Source organism: Thermobia domestica, chromosome 10 (genome assembly GCF_964235325.1).
Source record: "Thermobia domestica chromosome 10, izTheDome1.hap1.1, whole genome shotgun sequence".
Taxonomy (NCBI): Eukaryota; Metazoa; Arthropoda; class Insecta; order Zygentoma; family Lepismatidae; genus Thermobia; species Thermobia domestica.
In genome coordinates this window covers 190195419-190220366 of record NC_137463.1, presented here as the reverse complement: position 1 = coordinate 190220366, position 24948 = coordinate 190195419, and the positions used below count along the sequence as shown (strand labels likewise).

The 24948-nt window shown below is 36.6% G+C and overlaps 1 protein-coding gene across 1 annotated transcript in view; it reads right to left on the bottom strand.

Annotated features, from left to right (window-relative positions):
* Nucleotides 1-17296, bottom strand: part of LOC145662897 (enoyl-[acyl-carrier-protein] reductase, mitochondrial-like) — a 34962-nt gene extending 17666 nt beyond the window's left edge. Inside the window, exons 1-2 of the mRNA XM_081728892.1 lie at nt 17056-17296; nt 4648-4884 (exon numbers count right to left, since the gene is read on the bottom strand). Coding sequence (XP_081585018.1) covers nt 4648-4884; nt 17056-17265 — 447 coding nt within the window. The 5' untranslated portion in view covers nt 17266-17296. The remainder of the gene's footprint in view (nt 1-4647; nt 4885-17055) is intronic.
* Between the last annotated feature and the right edge of the window lie 7652 nt (nt 17297-24948).

Sequence of the window (24948 nt, the reverse complement as noted above, 5' to 3'; positions counted from 1 at the left end):
ATTTAGCCCGAACACATTAAATTGGTGCTTTCCATTTTTTACACAAAAGAAGGTAACGTGGGACGAACACTTATACTGCAGAAGACCCGTACAATTGTGCTAAGATAAAAATTTAACTGCATGCAAACAAACTACTAGATAAATTAAATTATCCCCTATAACAAGATATTTCAGAATTAAAGTTCTATTACCAGAATCTATTGTGGGTCATTCCATATGAAATCACCAAATTTGAAACTAAAATGTGGCTCATATGTTTTAGATTTTCTTCAAATTTTGTACAAATGTTGTGGTATCCAAACATAGCACACTTGTCAAATTTTACAGCTCTACCCTCAAAGAGGACTGCTGTAAGAACCTTTCGAAGTTTGGGGGTTTTGTGTAAAAAAACACCTAAGTCCGCCTTCGACTTACAGTACTGAAACCGCTAGATCTCTGGAGATATTGAAGCTATTTGAAAATGGTTTTCACTAAAACAATCTTAGGATCTGTAACATTTAAAACATTGTAGTAATGAACTGCCCAAGTGGGGTTAAGCATATGAATTTCACCATCAAAGGGGAAAAAAAGAAGAAAAATTAATATAAAAAAATTTGGCAACTATTTCTGAAAAAGACCCACCTAACACCAACCTCAAATTTTCAAAACAAGTAGCTCTGATGTTCCTCTTTAACATGTAAAAAAAAATAGGGGGTGCTTTTTGGTATATTCAAGAAAAACAAATTATGGCACAATGTAAGTTGAGGGCGAATTTAGGCACTTTTTGCACAAAACTCCCAAATTTCCAATGACTGTTTCCAATTTTCCGTGTTGAAAATGTTTATAATTGTCAAGACTGAGGTGACTGAATAAATGAATTGTGCCAGAAATCTGAAACTTCAAGTACCATTGCTGAAGGGACTCACATTCTGTCATTAGTTTCAAAATCATGGACGACTATGAAAACTGTTGAAACATTTCAAACAACCGAGTATCTCGTTCGTAATGCCCAGAAGATCAGAAAGGAGCATTGTATTTTAGCCAAACCTAGTTCTAAAAAAGGATATAGTATTCCTGCAAACACCTTTAATTTAGTCAAAGAATTTTTATAACAGTGATGAAGTGCCCGGAAATGCTGGATTGAGTGTCAGTGCCACTAAACATATGAATTTCACCATCAAAGAAAGAGAGAGAGAGAGAGAGAAAAAAATTATGTCAAAAGCTTTCAATTATTTCTGAAAAAGGCCCACCTAACATCAACCTCAAATTTTCAAAATAAGTAGCTCTGGTATTCCTGTTTATCATATTAAAAAAAAATTAGGAGGATGTTTTTTGATATGTTGAAGAAAAAAAAAACATAATTCAAGTCTCATATTATTTAATTTTCCAGTAATACGACTTGCATGGCTAAGTATATTCCTCTACAATGGTTGATGATTCTTATGAAAAAAAAATAATAAAAAAAGCAAGTTGAAACTCTTCCTTAAATGTAATTTATAAAGTTATTTCAAAACAATATTTGCCTATTACGCCGCCTATATAGTGCTGTTTGATTTAATAAAAGAAACACTGAACAATAGTCAACTATCGTTATATAATACACAAATAACATTTACATGTTTGGTTGATTGTAAGCAATTTGAAATAGTGAGCCTAAGATCTCTCATCACCAATTTTAGAGAAGGTCTTCTCAGTAGCTTGAATTTATTTTTCAGAAATGCTGTAATTTCTGCCAGTACCAGTTGAAATACTGGGTATTCCAATATTAATGATGCAGTTTTCGTATGGAATCCAACATGTGTCAGGTGCTTTTTTTGGCCAGAAAAACATTCTCGTGGGTCCATGGGATGAAGGAAATTCACATTAGTCACAATGTTCCTGTGAATTCTCAACTATTTTTCCAATCCACCATTTTTCTTCAGAAATGCACGCAATAAATTGCTCACATGAAAGATTAATGTCTTTCGATTCTGCTCAAGAATTTAGAGTGAATGTTGTCTTTGAAGAAGATACACAACTGACTTCAAGTTTCAACAGGCTGATGTGTTCATAATGATGAATTTCACGCGTCCCTTGCAACATTATGGATTTTCCAGTCTCTTTTTAAAGCACTGGACAAATGTTTCCAACATATTCCAGCATAAAAAAACGTTTGGTTATAGTTGGTTAGAGTTTGACATTGGTTGTAGTTTAAGAAAATTCGAAGAAATCGGCAACAGTAACAATCCAGTCATCCAGTGACCTCTGTAAACTAGTATGTCTCACTAGACATTTCAGCGTCTCAACTATGTCATCGCAAACACTTTTGCCGCGACTTGTGGCAAAATAATTCCACTGGCAAGTGAGTCCAGAATCACTCATGCAGGCGTAAGTTGACAGTTTTTTTAAAAAATATATATATAGTCTTTATATCGGGCTGCTGATCCATCTCCAAAGTAGATATCGTGTTTAATTTGAGGAAAAACATCGTTAACATACATCAAAAGAATAAATTGGGGAACATAAAATGTAACTGTATCGTGCTTTCACATATCACTGACACAACACAATGAAACATTTGATAACAGAAGTTACAGGATCTCTTAGGATGTTGCATTTAAAAAGATTAGAATGTTGCACAGTTGAGTAGAATGTTGGTCCAGTGCTACTCCTAAACTTCATCTTGAATAATACACGAGTAGTTTTCAGCAAAATCAACTATAATTATAAGCATGATTTGTCATCCAAAGTCTCCATTGTGTGTATTTGAAGTAGTTGCTCTAGGATTTAGCTATGAAGTGATGCTGCGCTAATTTGTCATTTTATTCCTACCAAAACCTCAATGAAATCGCCTGTATCGTTAATCATTGTCTCCATTTGGGTTCTGTCAGTTTGAATCCATTGTTTGTACTTATATCAGGGCTCACAGTGGTCTGGTCTCTTGTAAATAGTTGAAAAGTGACCAAAAGCACACGAAAAAGTTATCAAAATCTCATCATGCCCCTTTTCTCCTTTGTCAATTTCTCCATCACCTCTTTGTTTGTTGTTCTGTTTCATCTTTTCTTCTTTACTTCTTTTTGAGCTTTCTCCTTTCTTAGGTTTTCTACGTATGCTTTGTAGTTACGGTAAGCAGACTTAGCAGATGTAAGACGCTTCTGAGTAAGTGGAACCAGTTCTGGCCAATTTCCGAATTTCTTCATCCCAGACATTATATTTAACTTATCATTGAGAGTTCTCAAAGCCATAAAATATTCAAATTCATCAAACTTATCATTGAGAGTTCTCAAAGCTATGAAATATTCAAATTCATCACCTACTCTTAAGAAGATCATACAAGAAGCGTAACACAAGACGAACATGATGAACCACACAAACACACACATACAACGTTAAGAGGAGCGTTAACTATTACGAGAAAACTAAAAGAATATTATGATAGAACAAAGAATAGACACAGAAGGGTTCTCAACCCCACCATGAGAGCTTAAGCATCCACCAACCATCCACTGTGCTTTAGAAAGAATTAAAGCTGAAGTAAGAATAAAGCTGACTGTTTCACATGTGGCAGCAAGTACTGAAGCTTTCAGGAGAGTAATGAGTAAAAATTTTCTGCCTTTTTCCATTTATTTTTATATTTTTCTTAGAAAACTGCCAATGCAAAACATAAATCACACGAAAAAGTCACTTTACCTCCCCAAAAAGTAACTTTTGGTGACAAATTTGAAAAAAAAAAAGTAACTTTTAGTGACCAAGTTGAAAAAAAAAAAGTGAATCGCTATGAGTCCTGTTATATCTTATAAGTGAGCCAGTTCTTTTAATGCACGAACGAGATACTCCGTTGTTTGAAATGTTTCAATAGTTTTCACAGTCGTCCATGATTTTGGAACTAATGACAGAATGTGAGTCCCTTCAGCAATGGTACTTGAAGTTTCAGATTTCTGGCACAATTCATTTATTCAGTCACCTCAGTCTTGACAATTATAAACATTTTCAACACGGAAAATTGGAAACAGTCATTGGAAATTTGGGAGTTTTGTGCAAAAAGTGCCTAAATTCGCCCTCAACTTACATTGTGCCATAATTTGTTTTTCTTGAATATACCAAAAAGCACCCCCTATTTTTTTTATATGTTAAAGAGGAACATCAGAGCTACTTGTTTTGAAAATTTGAGGTTGGTGTTAGGTGAGCCTTTTTCAGAAATAGTTGTCAAATTTTGACATTATTTTTTCTTCTTTTTTTCGCTTTGATGGTGAAATTCATATGTTTAACCCCACTTGGGCAGTTCATTTCTACAATGTTTTAAACACCACAAATCCTAAGATTGTTTTAGTGAAAACCATTTTCAAATAGCTTCAATATCTCCAGAGATCTAGCGGTTTCAGTACTGTACGTCGAAGGCGGACTTAGGTGTTTTTTTGCACAAAACCCCCAAACTTCGAATGGTTCTTACAGCAGTCCTCTTTGAGGGTAGAGCTCTAAAATTTGACAGGTGTGCTATGTTTGGATACCACAACATTTGTACAAAATTTGAAGAAAATCTAAAACACACGAGCCACCTTGATTTGTTGATTTCATATGGAATGGCCCTTGTTCTAATTTGTGTGGAATTGAAAAGTATTGAAGATAAATACAATCCATATTGAGCAAATAAAATTTAATATATTCACAATATCTTCTGAGTACAAATACCTTGAACAGTTCATCAGCTTTGGAAACAGCGTGGGTTCTCCAAGTTCCCCATGCATTTGTGTTTGGCAATACCCAATCGCCTGGTTTCAAAGAAGTCACATTAGGTCCCACTTCTTCAACCTGGCCAACACCTTCGTTGCCTGGAATGGAAGGAAGTGGTGGTTTGACAGCGTAAACGCCTTGAATGGTGTTAATATCCGCTGGGTTTACAGGAGCCGCCAGCATCCGTACAAGAACCTTCGAGAGAATGTGCAGTATTAGTAACACATCAGCTATCACTTTTTTTCGTCCGTTTGTAGTGTCATGTAGCAACTAATTAGCATAGTACGGATCTTTCTCACGTTCCTAATCACCTTTTTGAATTTTAGTAGGTTACTTAAAGATAGTAACAGATACTATTACAAGCGTAGTAAGTAACTAGTACTTGCTTTTTCTTATACACCAGAAATCTGGGCGCACAATTTATAACGCTGTAACTGTCGCAGACATTTTAAAACTGAATTAATTAATTTAATAGCACTTTATAAACGGATGGACTACTTTGGGACATTTTCTATATTACGATATGTTAACATCTGCATCCTCACACTTATTCTATGTAATATAAGAATGGAATTTTTACATGAATGGGGTAATTCCTGTTTTCTTCAGCAATAATTTAATTAGCCAAAGTGCTGCTAACTTCCTCTGACTGACTCTTCAAAGGTTTGTTGACTGCTACCTTACTTCATTCTGTTTAATGTCTTCTTAACTTGAATTGTAAGATATGCTGTTTCTATTGATCATCAACAGCGCTACCATAACTAAAAGCAACTGTCACGTTTTCTTTCACTAGCTTTTATTAGTATTATTATTTCAAATTAAACTATTGCAACAGTATAGGAAGGAAATATACCAGGTGCCCAATGTAAACTATTATAGGTAAATACGTTTTCTCTCACAACTTTTGATTCTTTTATGTGTATTAGCACTGTTATGATCCATAAAAAACAGCACATCCTATAGTTCAATTTAGAAGACATCAAGTAGGATAGAACACGGTGGTCAGCAAACCTTTACAAGAATCAGGCCGAAGAAGTTAGCACGACTTAGGCTAACGAAATTATTATTCAAACAAAGAATTATTTTAAAAATCTTCACCATTAACAAAATACACCAGCTGAATTCTTCTATACTACTAAAACAACATATCTTATTTAATCGTTTTATTCTTAATCTGTGTTTGAACTAGTTTCTTCATTCATTAATATCTGTTATTATCTAAACTCCATCTCATAATCTAAATCTTTTTGATCTATATCTTAGTAATCTCAACAAATCAATCTAGCTTCAAAAACTGAATCTTATTTCTGTCTTATTTTCACATACTATCTCCTACTTACTTAGCAACTGTCAGTGTCATACTAATAAGCACTTTGTGCTACTCTTAAATCCCAACAGGAATTACGCTACCAAGATTAAAAAATGAAAAAAAAATGAAATTTTTGAGTTTTACGTCTCACGATTATGTCGGCTAGGCTAAAGGAGACAGTGATGATGAGGAATGAAATGATGGAATGAAGAAAGTGGGAGGAAACGGGAGAATCCCGAGGAAACCCACGCGCACGGTGTGTGTCTACCATAGTTCAATTGGTGGGAGTTGGGATTGAAACCGGGACTTCATGCACCAGAAGCAAATGCTTTACCACTGAGCCACCGCGCCCCTATCCAGATTAAAATTTCAATTCGCATTCCAGTGATGAGCACGGTGAAGACTCTCTAAAATTCTACAAACTCAGTTCCTCTTGTGTTTCTCTTCCTATTCATATATTTCCAAAGATGCTGTTTTCAAACAGAAATGCACTGTTACTTCGTTCCGTGCAAGAAAAAGTACACTACCAGCGGCGCAATTTATTGCCACGGAAATGATATCAGTCCTTTTTGTTAATCTAGAGAAAGGTTTCTACAAAATTACGAAGGTTTCTACAAAATTACGAACAGACAAGAGCTAACCGTTCATTACTAAGCAGAAGTGTCGAATTAAAATAGAAAGGTACGAAGAAATGAACCGCAACATACGAAAATGATAATGAGTAAAGATGAGGTGTGTACAAGCCTTGATTAACAAAAAGTTTGGAACTCAATGAAATCTTTGAGTTTTACGTCCCACGGTCATGCCGGTTAGGCTAAAGGAGATGGTGGTGATGAGTAATGAATGAAATGGTGGAATGAAGAAATTGGGAGGAAACGGGAGAACCCCGAGGAAACCCACGCACATGGTGTTTGTCCGCCACAAAGTTCACTTAGCGAGAGCATGGTTCGAACCCAGGAGCTTATGCACTAAAGATGAACGCTCTACCACTGAGCCACCGCGGCCTCCCTGGAACTCAATGGAGGCAACACAAATTACAAAAAGTAATGAGGTAGAGTAGAAGAAATGAGAGAGAGAGAGAAAGAATCACAAAGTACAGTTAAAGAATAAAACAGAAATATACGAAAATGAATATAGTAAATGCTTAAATGATGGTAAGAAAATTATCTAATAGGAAAAGACAGGAATCTGATGACACTAATGGGAAAAGAACGAACACGAACAACTTAGTAATGGTAGAAAGATATTCAATGTTAAAGTGCTCACCTCTGGTGGTAGGATCCCTGATTCGATCCTAGACCAAATGAGTTTGTGGTTGACAACATCGTGTTCGTAGTTCTCCCATTTCCCCCTACATTCTCATTCCACCAATTATTCAATTTATCATTTACCTTCATTAATCATCCGTCTTCTTTAGATTAACTGAGATAATCGTGGGAAGTAAAACTAGATATTTCATTTCATTTCAAACAGTGTGCGTAGGTGTTTTCGAGATTCTCCCGTTTCCTCTCACATTCTTCACTTCATTATTATCATCCATCTCATTATCATTATCTATCTTAGTCTCTGTGCATAATCGTGGGACGTTAAAGTAGAATAATAATAATAATAATTTATCATTTAAAAATAATAAATAAATAGGCAAAAGAAATATATATCGAAAGAGAAATTTAAGAAAGACTTACAAGAACTGAAAAACTATTGGAATTGGGCATACACCAATTGAAATTACAAAAGAACAAGGGACGAATACAAAAGAATTGCTTAAATACTAAATGATATGTACCAAACAGAAAAAAGTGTAAACAGATTCAGGATGTGTATCATTTTAGAGAAAAAAAATCCCTGACTTTTTAAGGTTTTACAGACCAAGAAAGAAAGTTTTCCAGACTATATTTTAATGAAATAAAATAAACACTGGGCTGTCCATTAGTCGTCTATGGCTACAAATGCGTTCGCAAAACACTTCTACGCTTTCATAAAACTGACGAGTGTTTAAAAATGTCACTCACTTACAATCTTCTACCATATTAACTGGAATGTTTCCTTCAAGTCCTTCATTGACTTATCAAGGATTTTTTTTCTTTCTACTTCTGCAGCTCTTCGAGCGCCGCATCAGCTCTTTTTTTTCTTTCTTCCAAATATTTTACTTTCAGCTTCAATTGCTACGTCCTTTCTCTCAAAGCCTCTTTCCAGTTGGCATTTGCATTTCTTGCTTCGAAAGAGGCAATGACAGAATACTACCTCTATTGGATGTGAGCATCATGTACTAATCTCTGAGAAACTAGAGGCTCTTCGTGTAAATTGTCCACAAGGTATCTTTTACCCAAAACGTTCAACTGAGGTATTCCCAAGTGATCATATTGTTCTAGAATCTTCTTAATGAACAATGAAAAGCTGTTCATGATGGTGTTAGTATCGCCGAGAATAGATATTCATGACTGATCTATTCATGTCAAAATTAATCATTCTTGTCGTAACTAATTCTTGGATACAAATGTTATTATAAAGTCGCTTTACTTCATCAGCAGTAACATCAGACAAATGAGGTTCTTTCATAAACACTTCTAATGTCACGTTTATTTGTGTCTGTCCAAGTTTCTTGCCTAAGAGTAAATTTAGAAAGGCATTCTACACCAAGGTGGGTCTGTATTTCAACTGCGACTTACAAAAAATATTCTTGTAAAGATATGTTAAAATATGCAAAACAGCCATTCCGAAATTGTAGAATATTAACTTAACTCTCTGACCTTAAAGCTGTCCGACTTGCAAAACCGACATCAACATGCTTTACTGAATACGAATTCTTACTACCATTGTCTACACAGATTTCCATAAGGTCTTCAGAAGTCGCTGCTCCAATGAAGGTACTTTTCTTCACAAACCTGGTTATGAGGGTTATTAGAACCTTATGCATTTCACCATCAAAAAAGGAACCACGGGCTAAACTTACTGAAACTCGATAAGAAAAAGTTGAACATCAGCAAAAAACAGTTTGGAAGAAAGCTAGTTTATCTCCTAGTAAAGGCCCTTTCAAACATGACAGCAGTTTTAAAGCTGTAACACCACATTCTCGTTTAGTACCCGAAACTGAATCACCGTAATTCTTCAAATGGTACCAATCATTATTATCTGTCGACTATGTTCTCGTTTTCTCACCACTAAATCAGACAACTATTGAGGAAATTAGTTTATTTACCTGCCCTTTGACTTAGAACATTTTTGATAAGCTATAAATCGATCTTACAAACAATACCACATTAGAGAAACAATTCTGTAAGGATGTTTTGAAGGCAGTTCAGTATCCATCGACACAGAGGTGAGAAGGAGTGGAAAACAAAATGACCAAAATCGAGGTAATCTGTCGTTTGTAATTGCATCACGGAAAAATAGCTGATCAACATGAAATAGTTTATGGAACATAGTAGGTGCCTACCTCAAGTTGGATCCTTATCTTGTCACTGTGATGAGAGGGTGGATCCTACGTGGAAGAGGATGTTCACATGTGTATGCCCCAAAAAATTATCTAGCGGGCTTCTATCGTAACATTTTCGCTGAAATGCATATTCTAATGGGAAGAAGAGATTCAAATACTTTCCATGAACCTATTCCCCCGTGCGAAGAAAGAGCATTTTAGCTAGTATTGAATAGTAATAAGATCCCTTCTTATGTACACGCAGAATTCAAATTCCTGAGATAGTTACCATGGCTGAAGATTCTTTTAGTTTCCCTCAAAACACCCTAGGCTAATACTGAGATAGTACCACAAATCAACCTATTCAAATGAAGTATTGAGAAAATAGAGGTACATCTTTAGTAATTTCCTTTAAGTGAAACGTTTTCAATTTATAATTAACTGACATGTGAAGACTTTTTTTTTTTTTGTTTGTACTAATAAGTATATTTTGTCATGTAGTACAAATCAAAGAGAATATAGTCGCATTGCTTTTTGCTCCAGATTACAATTCAACACACCAACAGCCAATTTGATCAAGCGTGAAGAAAATCCGTTATACGTGATTCACATTTTTTTTTTTCAGTTGGGTTCTGTTCTGGAGATCTTTTGGGGTCATCGTCATTCCATGTTAAATTATCAAGGGGAGCTTGCTCGACCATCAAGTCTTCATGAAAAGTTATCTTATTAATAGCGTGGTAAGAAAGATTATCAGATTTTTCATCTGCCGCCATCTTGGATTTAGACTCATTTCTCCTCATTGCAGCACGTAAAAATAAAGGTTTACAGTGATGTAGAAAACACACAAATGAAATTAAATCTTCCCATTAACGTCTCACGATTGTGCCTGTTAAGCTAAAGGAGACGATGATTTAGGTAAGTGAATGATGATAGAAGAATTGGTGGAAAGAGAAAGTGGGAGGAAACGGAAGTACTCTGAGGAAATCCATCACAAATTTACTTGGCCAGAGATCGAATTAGGGACACCACGCACCAGAGGTAAGCGCTCTACCACTAAGCCACCGTACCCCTCGTGTGTAAAACAAAAAAAAAAAAAAAAAAAGGCTGCTGCATGGTTACTACGAGAGAGAGAAAGCTGCAGTTTGTACTGCCTTAAAGCACAGATATTAGTGTTTCCTAAAACATGTGTATATGGGATTTTGCACAAGAACTGCGGCTAAAAGGGTTTTTAGAAATTGTGAAATATAGTTGGAGTTGAGTTGAGTTGAATTTCAGTTTAGCGCCCCTTTCAGCAGCGAGGCTATGTGAGACGTGGACCTACTGATTAACGTGGAATCCGAACCACATGAGCTCCCGCCGGGAATCGAACCCGGGTCTCCCGCGCCAAAGGCGCGTACGCTAACCGCTTAGCCATGGAGGAGCTCGAAATATAGTTGGAGTTGAAAGTTTCTCATGCCAATTTTATCAGCTGTGAAAAAAAAAAATCACAATTGTGATACCAAATCTGTATTTTATACCATGAATAAGTTTGTATGGGTAAAAGCAATCGTCGAGTAATTCTTTTAGATAGTAATGGCATGTGAAAAATTAGTACAAATACTTATTTGTATTACTGTTTGCACGTCAATATATAATACAAGATGTGCATGCTTTGTCAGGTATGGACACACTCATATAGATTCGTGCAAGTTGCGACAAACCAAAACAAGATAAGTTGTAGCTAGCTAGTCAGTCTATTGTGAATCGCTGCAAACCAGAGCCCTGCACGGGCCGGGCCCACCCGTTCGACCCGGTCCGTTTCAAGTAATATCAAACTGGACCGGGCAGGGCACATTCCGGGTCGGACACAAATGCTATAGGGCCGAACCGGGCACATATATTTCCGGACCGGCCCGAACACTCTGATAGACGGATCGGAAACTAATGTTGTCAGTCTATGTTAATTGTGATGTGTTTGGGAAACTGACTCTTTATTCAAGACTGCAAAGCATTGTAATACTATTACTACTACGACCACTGCTAATACTACTACAACTGCTACGACTTCGCGTCATAGTTGACATGTCTGGTGGTAAAGAATTTACCTTCTAAGTACAGAAAAAAACGGAGAAATGCTTGTTATTATGGCCGGTCTGCGTGGAATGTGAACCGATTCTTGATCTACGAGGGACAACGGTGACTCAGTAGGTAAAGCACTCACATCTGGTGCTAGAGGTCGTTGGATCAATCCCTGCTCGTGCTATGTGAGCTTTGTGGTGGACAAACACCGTGTGCATGGGAGTCTTCGGGGTGGTCCCGTTTCCTCCGACTGTTTTCATTCCACTAACTCATCCCATCATCATCCATACGGCCTGACCCGTAGTTACCTAAAGAAGGTATGATGAAGTCAAGTACTTGACCTAACTAAGTAAATTTGGTACGCTAACATTAGATCACGGAAGCAGAAACCGTAAACCGGCTTGTTCATAAGATCAGAGAAAATTTGTAGTAATGTTCAATTAGCAAGGCAAATACCAAATGGTGTTGTATGTTCCTGTATTGTTTATAGTATGATACTACAAATATAACAAATTATAATGATCGACTAAATCACCAAGACGTCGGAGTCGATTAGGTGTTCCTGGAACGCTGGCTCAGTGGTTGAGCGTTCACCTCTGGTGCATGGGGTCCCTGGTTCGATCCCAGCTCGCGCCAAGTGAACTTTGTGGTGGACAAACACCGTGTGGGGGGTTTCTCGGCGTTCTCCCGATTCCTCCCACTTTTTCACTCCACCATTTCATTTATTTCTCATCATCGTCTCCTTTAGCCTAGCCGGCATAATTGTGGAACATAAAACTCAAAGATTTCATTTTCATTGTTTTGTTTTCGTATTACTAGGAATAACAGTAGTGTTATTCGCTGTCGTATGAGTATAGTAATGAGTAGTAGTGGTAGTAGTATTAGTAGCAGTGGTAGCAATAGTGGAATTAGCACTAGCATTCGTAATCGTAATAGTACTATTAGCAGTAGTAGTTGTAGTATTAGTATTACATAAGGTGTAGCAGTTTTATAATCTCCTCGGTTAGTCGGAACGCATTAATGAGTGTAGTACAAGACTTTTATGTCCATGAGCTGTATTATTGTATAATAAACATGGCTGGACAGAGCAAGTACAGATAACAAATACACAGACAGAATAGGAATATAGAAAGCAAACCTTGAGTAATCTTCGCCTGGAATATGGAAGTAAAGCTGTACTTTATGTTTACAAGAGTACGATCACTATTATAAATTCATTACAAGCACCATACGATGGTTAAAATTAGTTAGTGCAAATGAAAGAAGGCTATATGACATGCTATTTTCGCCGGCACAGCATACAAAGGCTGATTTTATGTTTACAAATATAGTGCAACTAGTGTCAGACCATTACAAGTGCTATAGAAACTCGTACCGCTACGAAAACACACAGATTTCACTACCCTCGCTTAGGTGTATAATTACCTTCACTGACGCGCCTGTTCCCTTTACAAATACCCCTCCACGGGCTACCTAGCACAGGTTGGTTTGGTTTTTGAAGTGTACTTTTATCGCACATGCCTGGATGCTGTGTTTATTCGCAAATTGTGAAAGAAACGTAGTTTTTCAACTTACTTTTACTCGATCCCTCGAACATTAATCTATTTTATAATGTCATGTCGTCCAATACAAATGTTTTGGAGGACAAAGAAGGAACTAGTGAAAGAATTAAAATTTATTAACAATTATTTCGACGGTGTACTTAAAACTTGATCTGCATGAACATTTTTTCCTGATAAACATGTCTCTTCATGCAGTGTACTGAAATTTACCAGAGCTACTCTCGAACAGCTCCGCCAGTTATAAATAATTTGAAAATTTACCTGGCAGAAAAGAATAATTTGCTCGTCTCGTAGCGTGTTGCCTTTTTGTACAACGATACCAAATCTTTCTAATGAAGATAACAGCGCTTGTTTTATGTAATAAGAGAGTAAATGTACTACTTTCTCATTGTTCATCCACACCCAAAGAATGGAGAGCCGCTGGCAAAAAATACTGTATTGTCTTTCCGTAATTGAAGAGAAAATTCAACATTTCGATGGATATTTATCAGAATACTTGCTTAAGGCGAGACCAGATGAAACAGTTGTACTTTTTTTTTTTTTTTTAAATGGAAAAGCTTTACCGTTATGGTCATCTGTAAAAATGAAATCTTTAAGTTTTACGTCTCACATCTGTGCCGGCTAAGCTAAGTAGACGGTAATGGTGAGAAATGAATGAAATGGTGGAATGAAGAAAGTGGGAGGAAACCGGAGAACGCCAAGAATACCCACCACGCAAACAGTCTTTGTTCACCACAAAGTTTATTTGGCGAGAGCTGGGATCAAACCAAGGACCCTATGCACCAGGAGAGAACGCTCTACTATGAGCCACCGCGGCCCCATGCCATCCGTAACGGAAAAATTCTATGAATTTGTTTTGGATATTCACTTCATAAGCACTGGATACGGAAATAAATTACGTGCCTGGTGTAGTACTTCCCAAGTAGGTAGAAGTGCACTTTCTGCTTTATTTTTATGTAGATATGTTGTAGATTTAATATCGCTGGTAACGAAAATTGCAAATTATCTATAACTAACTTTAAATTTAATCTAAAAATTACAAAAGATCTTGCGTAATAAAATTTGACGGATGGATGCTATATTGATTGCTTACATTGTAGTGGGTGTGTACGCGCGCATGTAGCGGAAGCTGTATTTCTCGAGTGCGGCGAAACACTTAAACTGCTACATGCAGAAAATTATAAGGCATTGAGTACTAAATATTAAATGATAGTAGAATTTTTAAATATTAAATGATAGTGCGTGTTATGAAGCATGAGATCCTTATTTCATTAAAATTATTTTTAAAGTGTAACTGCACTCAGTACTGGGAATGGCCTTTCCGTATGCATATGTGGCCATTAAAGGAGCTTATCAGCGTATTAATCCGAAGTGTGTTAAGTAGAAAAGAACATTCCAGAACCATTTAATGAGAAGAGTAAGCGTAGTAAATTGACATCGAAAATGGCAGGTGGTATTCTTATGCGTATTCCAGTTTGTGACCTGTGCGAAATTAGTGAATTCCACATGACTGTATTCATACAGTCATGTGGAATTAACATCAGACGGAGAAGGAAGTGGTTCTTTGACATTACTACAAAATCACGGAGTGCTTCCACTAGGGAAATAGTGTAAAAGCTTGTGGTAAGGAAGCTATTTTCTTAAAAGAAAGGAATGTGCTTCGTTGTAAGAAGATACGCATCATTGGAAATTCGAGGGGGGGGGGGGTGGAATGCGTTGAGTTTTACTATACGGATCCATAGAAGTAGTAGGAGGTACGGGTTAGAAGCCCCGCGGGGCGGTGCGGGTTGGTTAGGTTCTGTTCTCGACATAAAATGACCAAATTAAAGAATTGGTCAAATTTTACTGTAAATTTTAAACATGGGGATCTATATATTTGGTCTAGGAATTAATTCGTGCGGGTGGACAAGAGATGGCGCAACGAACGGAGCGTCCCACAGTTCCGTGTATCCACACATGTGTTGCAAACCTCTGTCATCGCGTATCGTTCGTAGTATAGGGCAGTGGATTAAAGCGTCAACAACACCAGTTTGTAGTTTAGTAACATGGCGCAATTTGTGCCTGATAAAGTGTTTTTGCGGGGTGTCCTGCTGCATTACTTTAACATGCAGAAAAGTATGACTGAAAGTCATCGTATTTTGGTGGAAGTGTATGGTGACCATGCTCTAGCTGAGCGAACGTGTCAGAAGTGGTTTGCACGGTTTAGAAGTGGTGATTTCGGCTTGGCAGACCAAGAGCGAGCTGGACAGCCAAAAAAATTTCAAGACGAAGAATTGACAGCATTGCTCGAGCAGGATTCGTGTCAAACGCAGGAACAACTTGTAGCAGCATTAGGCGTTGATCAAACAACAGTCTCCAAACGCTTGAAAGCCATGGGAATGATTCAAAAGATGTCACATTGGGTTCCACATGAATTGAAAGACAGAGACGTTGAAAGACGAAAAACCATTTGCGAATTGCTGCTTCAACGACAGAGCAGAAAGGGGTTTCTGCATCGAATTATTACGGGTGATGAGAAGTGGATCCATTACGAGAACCCTAAACGAAAAAAGGCCTGGGTGAAACCAGGTGAACCAGGTTCATCACAACCAAAACGAGATATTCACTGTGCAAAGGTTATGTTGTGCATATGGTGGGATATGAAAGGTGTGGTGTACTATGAGCTGCTGCAACCGGGTGAAACTATGAATGGAGAACATTATCGACGACAATTAATGCGTTTGAAGCAAGCTGTGGCCAGAACACGACCAGAATGGGAGAACAGACATGATAAACTTATTGTTCAACATGATAACGCTCGCCCACATGTCGCAAAACCGGTCAAAACCTATTTAGAAAATGTCGGATGGGAAGTTTTACCCCATCCGCCGTATTCACCAGACGTTGCTCCTTCGGACTACTACTTGTTCGATTGCATGAACAACGATTTGATTGGACAGCGGTTTACTTCTTCAGAAGATATCGAAACATGGGTCTCTGACTGGATCGCTTCCAAGGATGAGGACTTCTTTCGCCACGGAATCCGTACATTGCCTGACAGAAGGGCGAAAGTGGTGGCTAGCGATGGACAATATTTTTCTTAAGGTATTTATGTATTTTGTGTTTGTACTACAGCTTCAATGTGTGTGTACCAACCGCACGAATTATTTCCTAGACCAAATAGTAAAACTGTACCAAAAGCACGAATGCTATCTAACCGAGTCAAGGCAGGAGCGGCCCGAGCAGCAGCGAGGGGCTGCGTCCGTAGAGGGCAGGCGCGTCAGCAACAACCTATATGGAGATTTCATATCTTCCTGTTATTTGTATTCTTGGTTCTTTATTTCATCGGAGAAGGGTAACTTGGTACATTGTTGATTGCCAACATGTCATGCTACCACTTTTTAAAAATAAGGTACCGATAGTACTATACCACAACGATATGGGCTCTCCACATATGCTACAATAGCCACACCAGTGTTGTAAAGTATTACCTTGGATACTCACTTTACGTACCATTAATACAAAAACGTGAAACATGTGCGGTCTCCGCTCCCCAAAGACTCCGATACGAGATTTATTAAGAATAAAGGTGGTGGGAAGTAAGTTACATTATGAATACATGCATTTAGTTCATGGAACTGCCCTAGATTTTTGCATTTTACCTGTAAATTTTGCAAAATGTGGTGTGCCTAGACTAGACTTAGGTCCGTATCCAATGGGGGTCTAGGGGAGGCCTCCCCCTCTAAAATTTTCACGGTAAGCTTACAAATGAACTATAACATGGTTGGATCTCCCCTCCCCTCTACAGGTTTGGGCTCGCTACCGGCTGACTTGACCATTGTTTGTCCTGCATTCATCCACACTGGTCTATCAACATTGCACTTCAAGTTCGTTCTGTAAAATTTAAACATACATGGATCTCTATTATAAATCGGTGCCATATTTACAATTAAATCGATGTGTGTATTTCAAAATTACTAGATGCAACGCTATCACAACCACTTTTTGCTATGACGGGTCAAATAAAAACAAGTATCTATTACCTCGCCGCTTCCTGGCGGCTGTAGCGTTTCTTCCTCCACGCTGACAACTTTTTCTGGATCACCGTATTCATTATAAATCAGTTTTCGAGAATACACACTCATACGTCGTTTCGTATCTTGGAATATTTCGTTTCTTTTGTGTGAAAGTATTGCATAAACTGCATTCTTTTTATACCAACATCCTTTCACAACCCTCATGCTTGCCTCCATGTTCTTTTTTTCTTTCTGCTAGATCAGAGTTGGCAGAATCTATACTTTTATCTTGAGACCATTATCGATCAAATAGGTAGGTGCACCAGCATTAAAGACATGTGCGCGACCAGTGCAAAATTGTCTTATGTGTACCTCACACGGAGGATTTGTGATTCAAGAACAAAATTGAATAAAATAGAAGACACAATTGGGAAGAAAGGACACAATCGGAAAAAAGAGTCAAAGTTAGGAAAAGGTCAAAATCGGGAAAGAAGTTCAGTCAGTGAAAGAGGGCTGAAAGCCGAGTTGAACAGGGCGTAAATTTAGAGAAAAGTGTGAAGTATAATATGAAAAAAAGAAATAGTATTAAAAAGAAGGGGATGTATGTATGTGTGAATGTTAGAAAATGTAAGTGTAGTGTATGCGTAGAGGAAATCCCACTCAATTCTCTTCCTTACAGAGCACCACAACATACGAAGCACTCGCCTTAACGGCAACTGCCGAACTCTTTTCTTCTTTTCTAACTAACGCAACAAAAGTACAGTATCACAAAATGTTGCCAAATGTCTTGTTCAAGACTTAGCGGCGATTTATGGAAAACTGAGTATGATAGATATACACCCAGGCACGGATCCAAGGGGGCCTATAGGGGCTATAGCTCCTCCTTGACGTTCAGGTATACACTAGATAAAATGGATTTTAATCTTGTTAAAATCGGATAAAGCGGCAAACTATGGTTTAGCCCTCTCTTTGTCATATTCTGGATCTGCCACTGTGTACACCTGTTTGTGAATCTGACATTCATTCGCCGAGTAGTGTAGAGAATACGAGAATTAGACAAGCTTTGTTCTGGAATACGGTATAAGGGAAATCGAATAAAGCAACCAGGGCCTAGAGTTGAATGGTGTTCACCAGGTATTTCGTATGCTGATGTAAATTTATTAGGGATTGTTAGGAGAACAATAGAAAGAAATGCAGAAATGTTATTAAACGCTTGCAAGGACATAGGTTCAGAAGTAAATGCAAACAAAACCAAATACATGGAAGTGCGTCGGGGTGGTAATACAACAGTTTATGGATGCGTTAAAATATCGAATAATACTTTTGATAAAGTGGATAGTTTCAAATATCTAGGATCAATATTAAAAGAGCAAAATCATATTCACGAAGAAATTAAATGTCAACTAAAAGCAAGGGATTCGTGTTACTATTCGGTTCAAAATCTCTTGTCGTCGCGAATTCTGTCCAGGAATTTGAAGCTTAAAATATATAAAACGATAATCATGCTTGCCGTTGTGTATGGTTGCAAAACATGGTCACTTACTCGGAAGGAAGAACATAGACTGAAAGTATTTGAGAACAAGATTCTGAGACGAATATTCGGACTCAAGAGGAATGGGTAATGGCGGAAACTTCATAACGAGGAACTACATAATTTATACGGTTTACCGAACATTGTTAGGGTCATTAAGTCTAGGAGGCTTAGGTGGGCAGGTCATGTAGCCAGGATGGAAGAAAGTAGGAACGCTTTTAAAATCTTAACTGGAAGACCAATCGGAAAACGACCATTAGGAAGACCTAGGCGCAGATGGGAGGGCAATATTAAGATGGATCTCGCAGAAATAGTAATACAAAGTAAAAACTGGATCCAGTTGGCTAAGGATAGAAGTCAGTGGAGAGCTTTTTGAACGCGACATTGAGCCTCCTGGTTCCATAGGCCGTGGAGTTAGTTAGTTAAATTAGACAAAGCTATAACTTTGTGGAAAGATGTAATGAAAGTCTGGGAGGGCAGAATAAATAAAATAATACCTAGTAGAGGCGAATAATGCGTAAGAGAAATATGAAAGAATCTATGAAAAAGGAAACTATCATAAAATATTCGAAGTGTGGGAATGGGATTCGATTGCACTAAAGAAATCAATGGCAACGCATTCTGGTCGAAATAGTCGTAGTTTAATGGTTAAGATAGCCGGCTAAAAATATTAAAAATCATAAGTTCCAACCCTCTTAAAGTGCGCTTTCATTACACATTTTTTACGACTTTTCATAATCAAACATTTTAATAAAGTAAGGTAAAATACCATTGTCGTTGACGATGCAAACTAAGTTTGTATGATCGTGGAAACAGAAATTTATATTTAGAGAAGTGATGGGAAACCTGCAACCTCTCAGAGTCATAAAGTTCGGCTTATTATGAAAAATGCTAAATTACATGAGGATTATAAAGTATGCCAGACATATTCTTCTGAAATAGTAAATAAATTATACATTTTCTTACTTTATGTTATAGAGTTATGCATTTTCATGTAAATTATTAATGTAACTCTAACAACTGTCAAATAACTATTAAAAATTAGGTTTGTTCAAAACTAGCATATGCGGCCTTCTTGGGAAATAAGCATTGCCAATATGGCCTATAAAACAGAAAATATTTCCCACCCCTGATTTATGGGATAAAAATAAGAAGGATTACACAATTATTGTCCAGAAGTACGAACAGTAATGTCATTCATGTTGTTTATAGCATATCTTCCAAAACATTCATCCTGAGAAGCAAAGCCTACCGCGTTCGCGTGCTCGCACCGTAGCTCAGCGTTATCTATATCCGAAGCATGAATAGACAAAAGCGTAAAACACACCTTAGAGATAAAATCGTAAAAAGAAATTCACGCATTTTATTTGAAACACTCAATTTTTAGCTTCAGTGGAGGGAGGAGAGGTGTACGGGGGGACCTTCCGCTCGCATCAAGCGACCAGCGGTCTAGAAATGATCAGGATAGTGGACTTGATGATTTAGGACCACCGGTTGCTTTTACTCTCTCGGGTTGATCCAACTTCTTATTTTGGAGACTTCCAGATTCTGCCTTCCGACTATAATAGGGAAATAAAGATTCCAATGGATAGGAGACCAAGCTTTTCGGGCAATTCTTATGAGAATATGCTAGATAAGCACGAACAGGGACAAAGACAAACAAACAACTTTAACGGACAAATGAACAGAACCAGATCAAACACAACTCAAAGAGAGAATGTCGAAGATAAAGGAAAGACATTTAGTGAAAAACGATAAATTCACCAGCTGAGAAGAAAAAAAGTGGAAAAGGGTAAAAAGAAGTTTCTTTTTAAATGAGCATGAGGGAAATATTTCTGGATCTCTGGAGATGAGGTCGAAGGAGAAAAGGATCAAGAAGAAGACAACGATGTTGAAATTAGTAAGGACTACGAAACGTCCATGGATTTTGTTGACCAAGCAGTCAGAAAAAGTAAAGCCAGTTCAACGATAGCTAAAAGCATCAAAGAAGCATTTAGCCAAATGGTTAATGAAACAATAAAAAACAGAAGGTGTCAATCAATACCTAAGGATTGAAATAAATAGGCTCATAGAGGAAAATGAAAAACTAAACATCGAAATCACCAAATTACAAACCGACAAGGGAAAAACCACAGAAGAGAGGCCACTGTATTCCGCAATCCTTACAGGATCAAAGGAACACGTACAAACAAGCAAAAGAATTCAGGAAACTGAACAAGCACGAACGAAATAAAAGCCAACCATATTTCTAAAAAGCGAATGGAAATGAGGAAATAAAGGAGGTAAAGAGAAAATTTTTTCAAGCTGTCAATCCAGCTATAGAGAAAATCAAAATTTCATCGTTTAAAACAATAAAAAATGCAATCATTGTAGAAACAGCCACCGAAAAAGTCATGAGAAGCTTAGTAAATAACGAGAAACTAAACGAAACCGTTGTAGTAGAAAAACCGAAGAAACCATTATTAATTATATACAACATTCCAACTGATTTCAAAGATGAAGAGATCGTCGAAACTTTTAGTGGAGCAAAACTTTGACGAGCAAGAAATGACAGAAGCAATCAAAGAAATTAAACCTAGATTTAGAACCGGACCAATAAACCAAAATAAATGTCATCTAGTAATTGAAGCAACTTCCCAAATCATAAGAAAACTTTTGAAAGAAAGATGATTATATCTAATGTTTGAAGCTCATGGAATAAAATACATTATTCCTGTGTCAAAATGCAATATTTGTCTTGATTATGATCACTTCAGTAAACACTGCAAAGAAGATAAAGTCTGCTTTTTCTGTGGACAGGAGGGGAGGGGGCACGATAAGTCGGGATGTGTGAATAAAGAAAAAGCCAAGGTTTGTGTCCCATGCACCAAGAGAAAGAAAAGTGTAATGCTGAAACGGAACAAGAATGTGCAACATATAAAATGCTATACGAACGCACAATCGCAAAAATCGACTTTTAAATACTGAAAAAAAATATGACACACTCAAAAGCATTTTATGAAGAATTTCTTAAAGGAAGAAAAATTAACAATCATTCAAATCAACGCAATGGGAGCAAAGACCTCTATGGATGAAATTATAGAACTAGCAAATAAAGAAGAGGCAGACATAATAGTTATACAAGAGCCTTACATAAGAAATGACAAGTTGATTAACATGGAAAACTGTGAAACAATTATTGTGAAAAACCGCACAGGAGAGATCCAGATTCCTCAAAATGTAGATGAGAAACCAAAAGCTGCAATCATAAACAGAAATAAAAACATCAAAACACTAAATATAACACAATTTGGAAATAATTGGACAGTATATGTGGAATTGAGAACAAATCTAGGGAACATTAAATTAATCAACTGTTATTATCAATTTTGCATGGCATATAACCTTTTTTGGATAATATAGAAAGATTTTGTCAGAAGTATAAAGAAGAAAACATCTTAATATGCATGGATTCAAATGCCAAATCAACACTATGGTACGGCAATAAAACGGACAATAGAGGGGAAAAGGTTGAAGAATTAGTCATGAATAATAACCTAATAATAATAAATGAGGAAGGGAATCCACCAACATTTAAGAACAGTCAGTGGGAATCAAACATCGATCAGACAATAGCTTCTACAAGATGGAGTAATGAAATAAAAAATTGGAAAGTACTAGATTCAGCAACAATAAGCGACCATAATATAATAATATTTGATATCATAAAACCAACCAAATAAGAAGAAACAAATTATTTTCAATCTTCAAACGAAACATTAATATATAACCCAGAGAAGATAAATTGGACAAAGTTCTGGCAAACGATAAATCTACCGCAAATAGAAGAGAGCAATTTAGATTAATTAGCTCAGTAAATAGAAGATACAATAAAATTAGCAATTAAAAACTCAACAAAAACAAAAAAGACAACTAAAGGATTACACACTAAAACAGATACCTTCTGGACCAATGAATTACAAGACCTGAAAAGAAAACCACGTAAAGCTAGGAAACTTTATCAAAATACAACAGAAAATAATCTAAGACAAAACAGATTAAACAAATATAGAGAGTTAAAACAAAAATTTGAAAATAAAATAATAGAATCAAAGAAAAATAGCTAGAAAACATACATTGAAACTAAGTTAAATCTAGATCCCTGGGGGTGAACCCTACAAAATTATAAGTAATAAAGTTAAAACTCCTACCACGCTCTCAACTTTAAAAAGAACAAATGGTACATATACAAATAATTGGGAAGAAACAATAGACTATCTAATAAAATCTCTATTACCACAGGATATACATGAAGAAGATAATAACTCACAATTTCATTAGAAGAGAAATGCAATTACCACCTTTAGAAGATAAAATAGAAGTAATAAAAAACCAAGAAATAATAAATCACATAAAACGACTTAAAAGCAAAAAAGCTTCTGGACCGGATGGAATAAAATCGGAAATTTTTAAACATAATGCTGACAAATGAGCATAATACCTAGCAAAACTTTTCAACTTGTTTTTTAAAAACGGACGAATTCCAAAAAGGTGGAAACAAGCAAATTTAATCATATTCAAAAAGTCAGATGACAAGAAAAATGACGATCCAAAAATCTTATCGCTCTATCTATATATCTACTTATTAAATATAATAAGTAAACTTTTCGAACGAACCATTGTGGAAAGAATAAACAAAAACAGAATTTTAAATAATGACAAATTGCAGGATGGTTTCAGAAAAGAAAAAACAGTACTGAAACGGCTGTAAAAAGACTAATCGACCTCATAGAAGAAGGTAAACTGGAAAAGTACAAGTTGTTATCTATACTGACATTAGTGGTGTTTTTGACCATCTATGGTGGCCCACACTTTTTTAAAGAACTCAAAAAACTAAAAATTTCCGATTAAGAAAATTTAGAACTGAGATGGGGAAGAGGGATGAAATAAAATTTTTGTAAGATATTTTTTTCGTTATATGAAAAAATATTGTTGATACAAAATTAATTCTTACTGAAATTTCCAATTGCATCTCAACTACATCACTAATGTTAGAATCATCAGAAGCAATTTTCTGATCAACACTTTTACCATTTGTTTGGGTTTCCAGTTTTTTCACAGCATTGCATTTTTCATAATGATTCTTCATTCTTTGAACTAAACCAACCCTTTCCTTCTTATACGTTTTGCAACGAGCTTGTATAGTCATTTTCTTATCTAATGGAGTTTGAGTTAACTTTAATAAATTTGCTCCAAATGATGTCCTTTTTTTTCCCCGCAAAACTCATGTTAAACGATTCTAAGTTGTATGGAGACCGAGGACCAACATGTAGTGTATCAACGAATGCCTGCGATATTTTAATTTCAGAACCGCAATTTAGCAAAGTGTCTTTTGTTTGTTTTCTGAATACAACAAAAATTTATTTCTATGATAATTATTTTTTGTTATCAGTTCTACAAGTAATCCAACCTTAGACTACACTTTCTCGCGAGTTAACTGAGAAGCATTTAAACAATAATACGTTAAAAATAAGGGAAAAAAGAGACAAAATAAATTGTAGATCACCACATTGACCTGCTGGTGTCTTCCTGTTTGGCCTTTTCCCGTTTGGCCTTATGCCTGTTTTCACGACTTCAGGCTATGATGAAAATATAGTGTTAGTTAATCTGATTGTAAGGCGAAACGGGAATTCCTGTTTGGTCTTTCCCAGTTTCTCCTTACACCAGAGAAGGGAATTTTCAGATTATGATAGGGAAATTTAGTGTCATTATATAAATCATTCGTAAGGCTAGTAATATTCACGTTTGAACGAATAAAACATCGTATAATCAAGGTAAGTATTCAGAGTAATGTATTATTTGCGTCACTGTTTAAAAAAAGGTTTAATTAAACCTTAATTCAAAGCGAGTGAGAGGTATGGTTATATTATGACTATGTTGGCTAATAGCTTAGCAAAGACTTTTAATAAAATGTTAGCTGAACAAATACTGAGAAATAAACATAAGAATAATTATACTGTATAATACTTCTATTACTGTTTCGACGGACCAGCTGCGTCTTCTATAAACATACTGTATATTACACACTGATAGTGTTTCCACGAAACGAGACGAGACGGGACATCAGGCTGTCTCGTCTCGTGCAAAGCATGTCTCGTCTCGTGTCTCGTCTCGAAAAAATGTGCTCGTCCCGTCTCGTTTCTTGTCTCGAGAGGTTCTGTCCCGTCTCGTCTCGTCCCGTCTCGTTTTGTCTCGTATTGTCTCGTAAAAAATATAGCAGCATACCATGGGAACGAAAGTAAAATGTAGCAGACTGCACCATGTTAATCAAGATTCAGCTAAGTTACAAGTATTACCTATAACACACAAGACAAGAAATGTCACGGTAGCTACACCGTGAAGCCTTCACC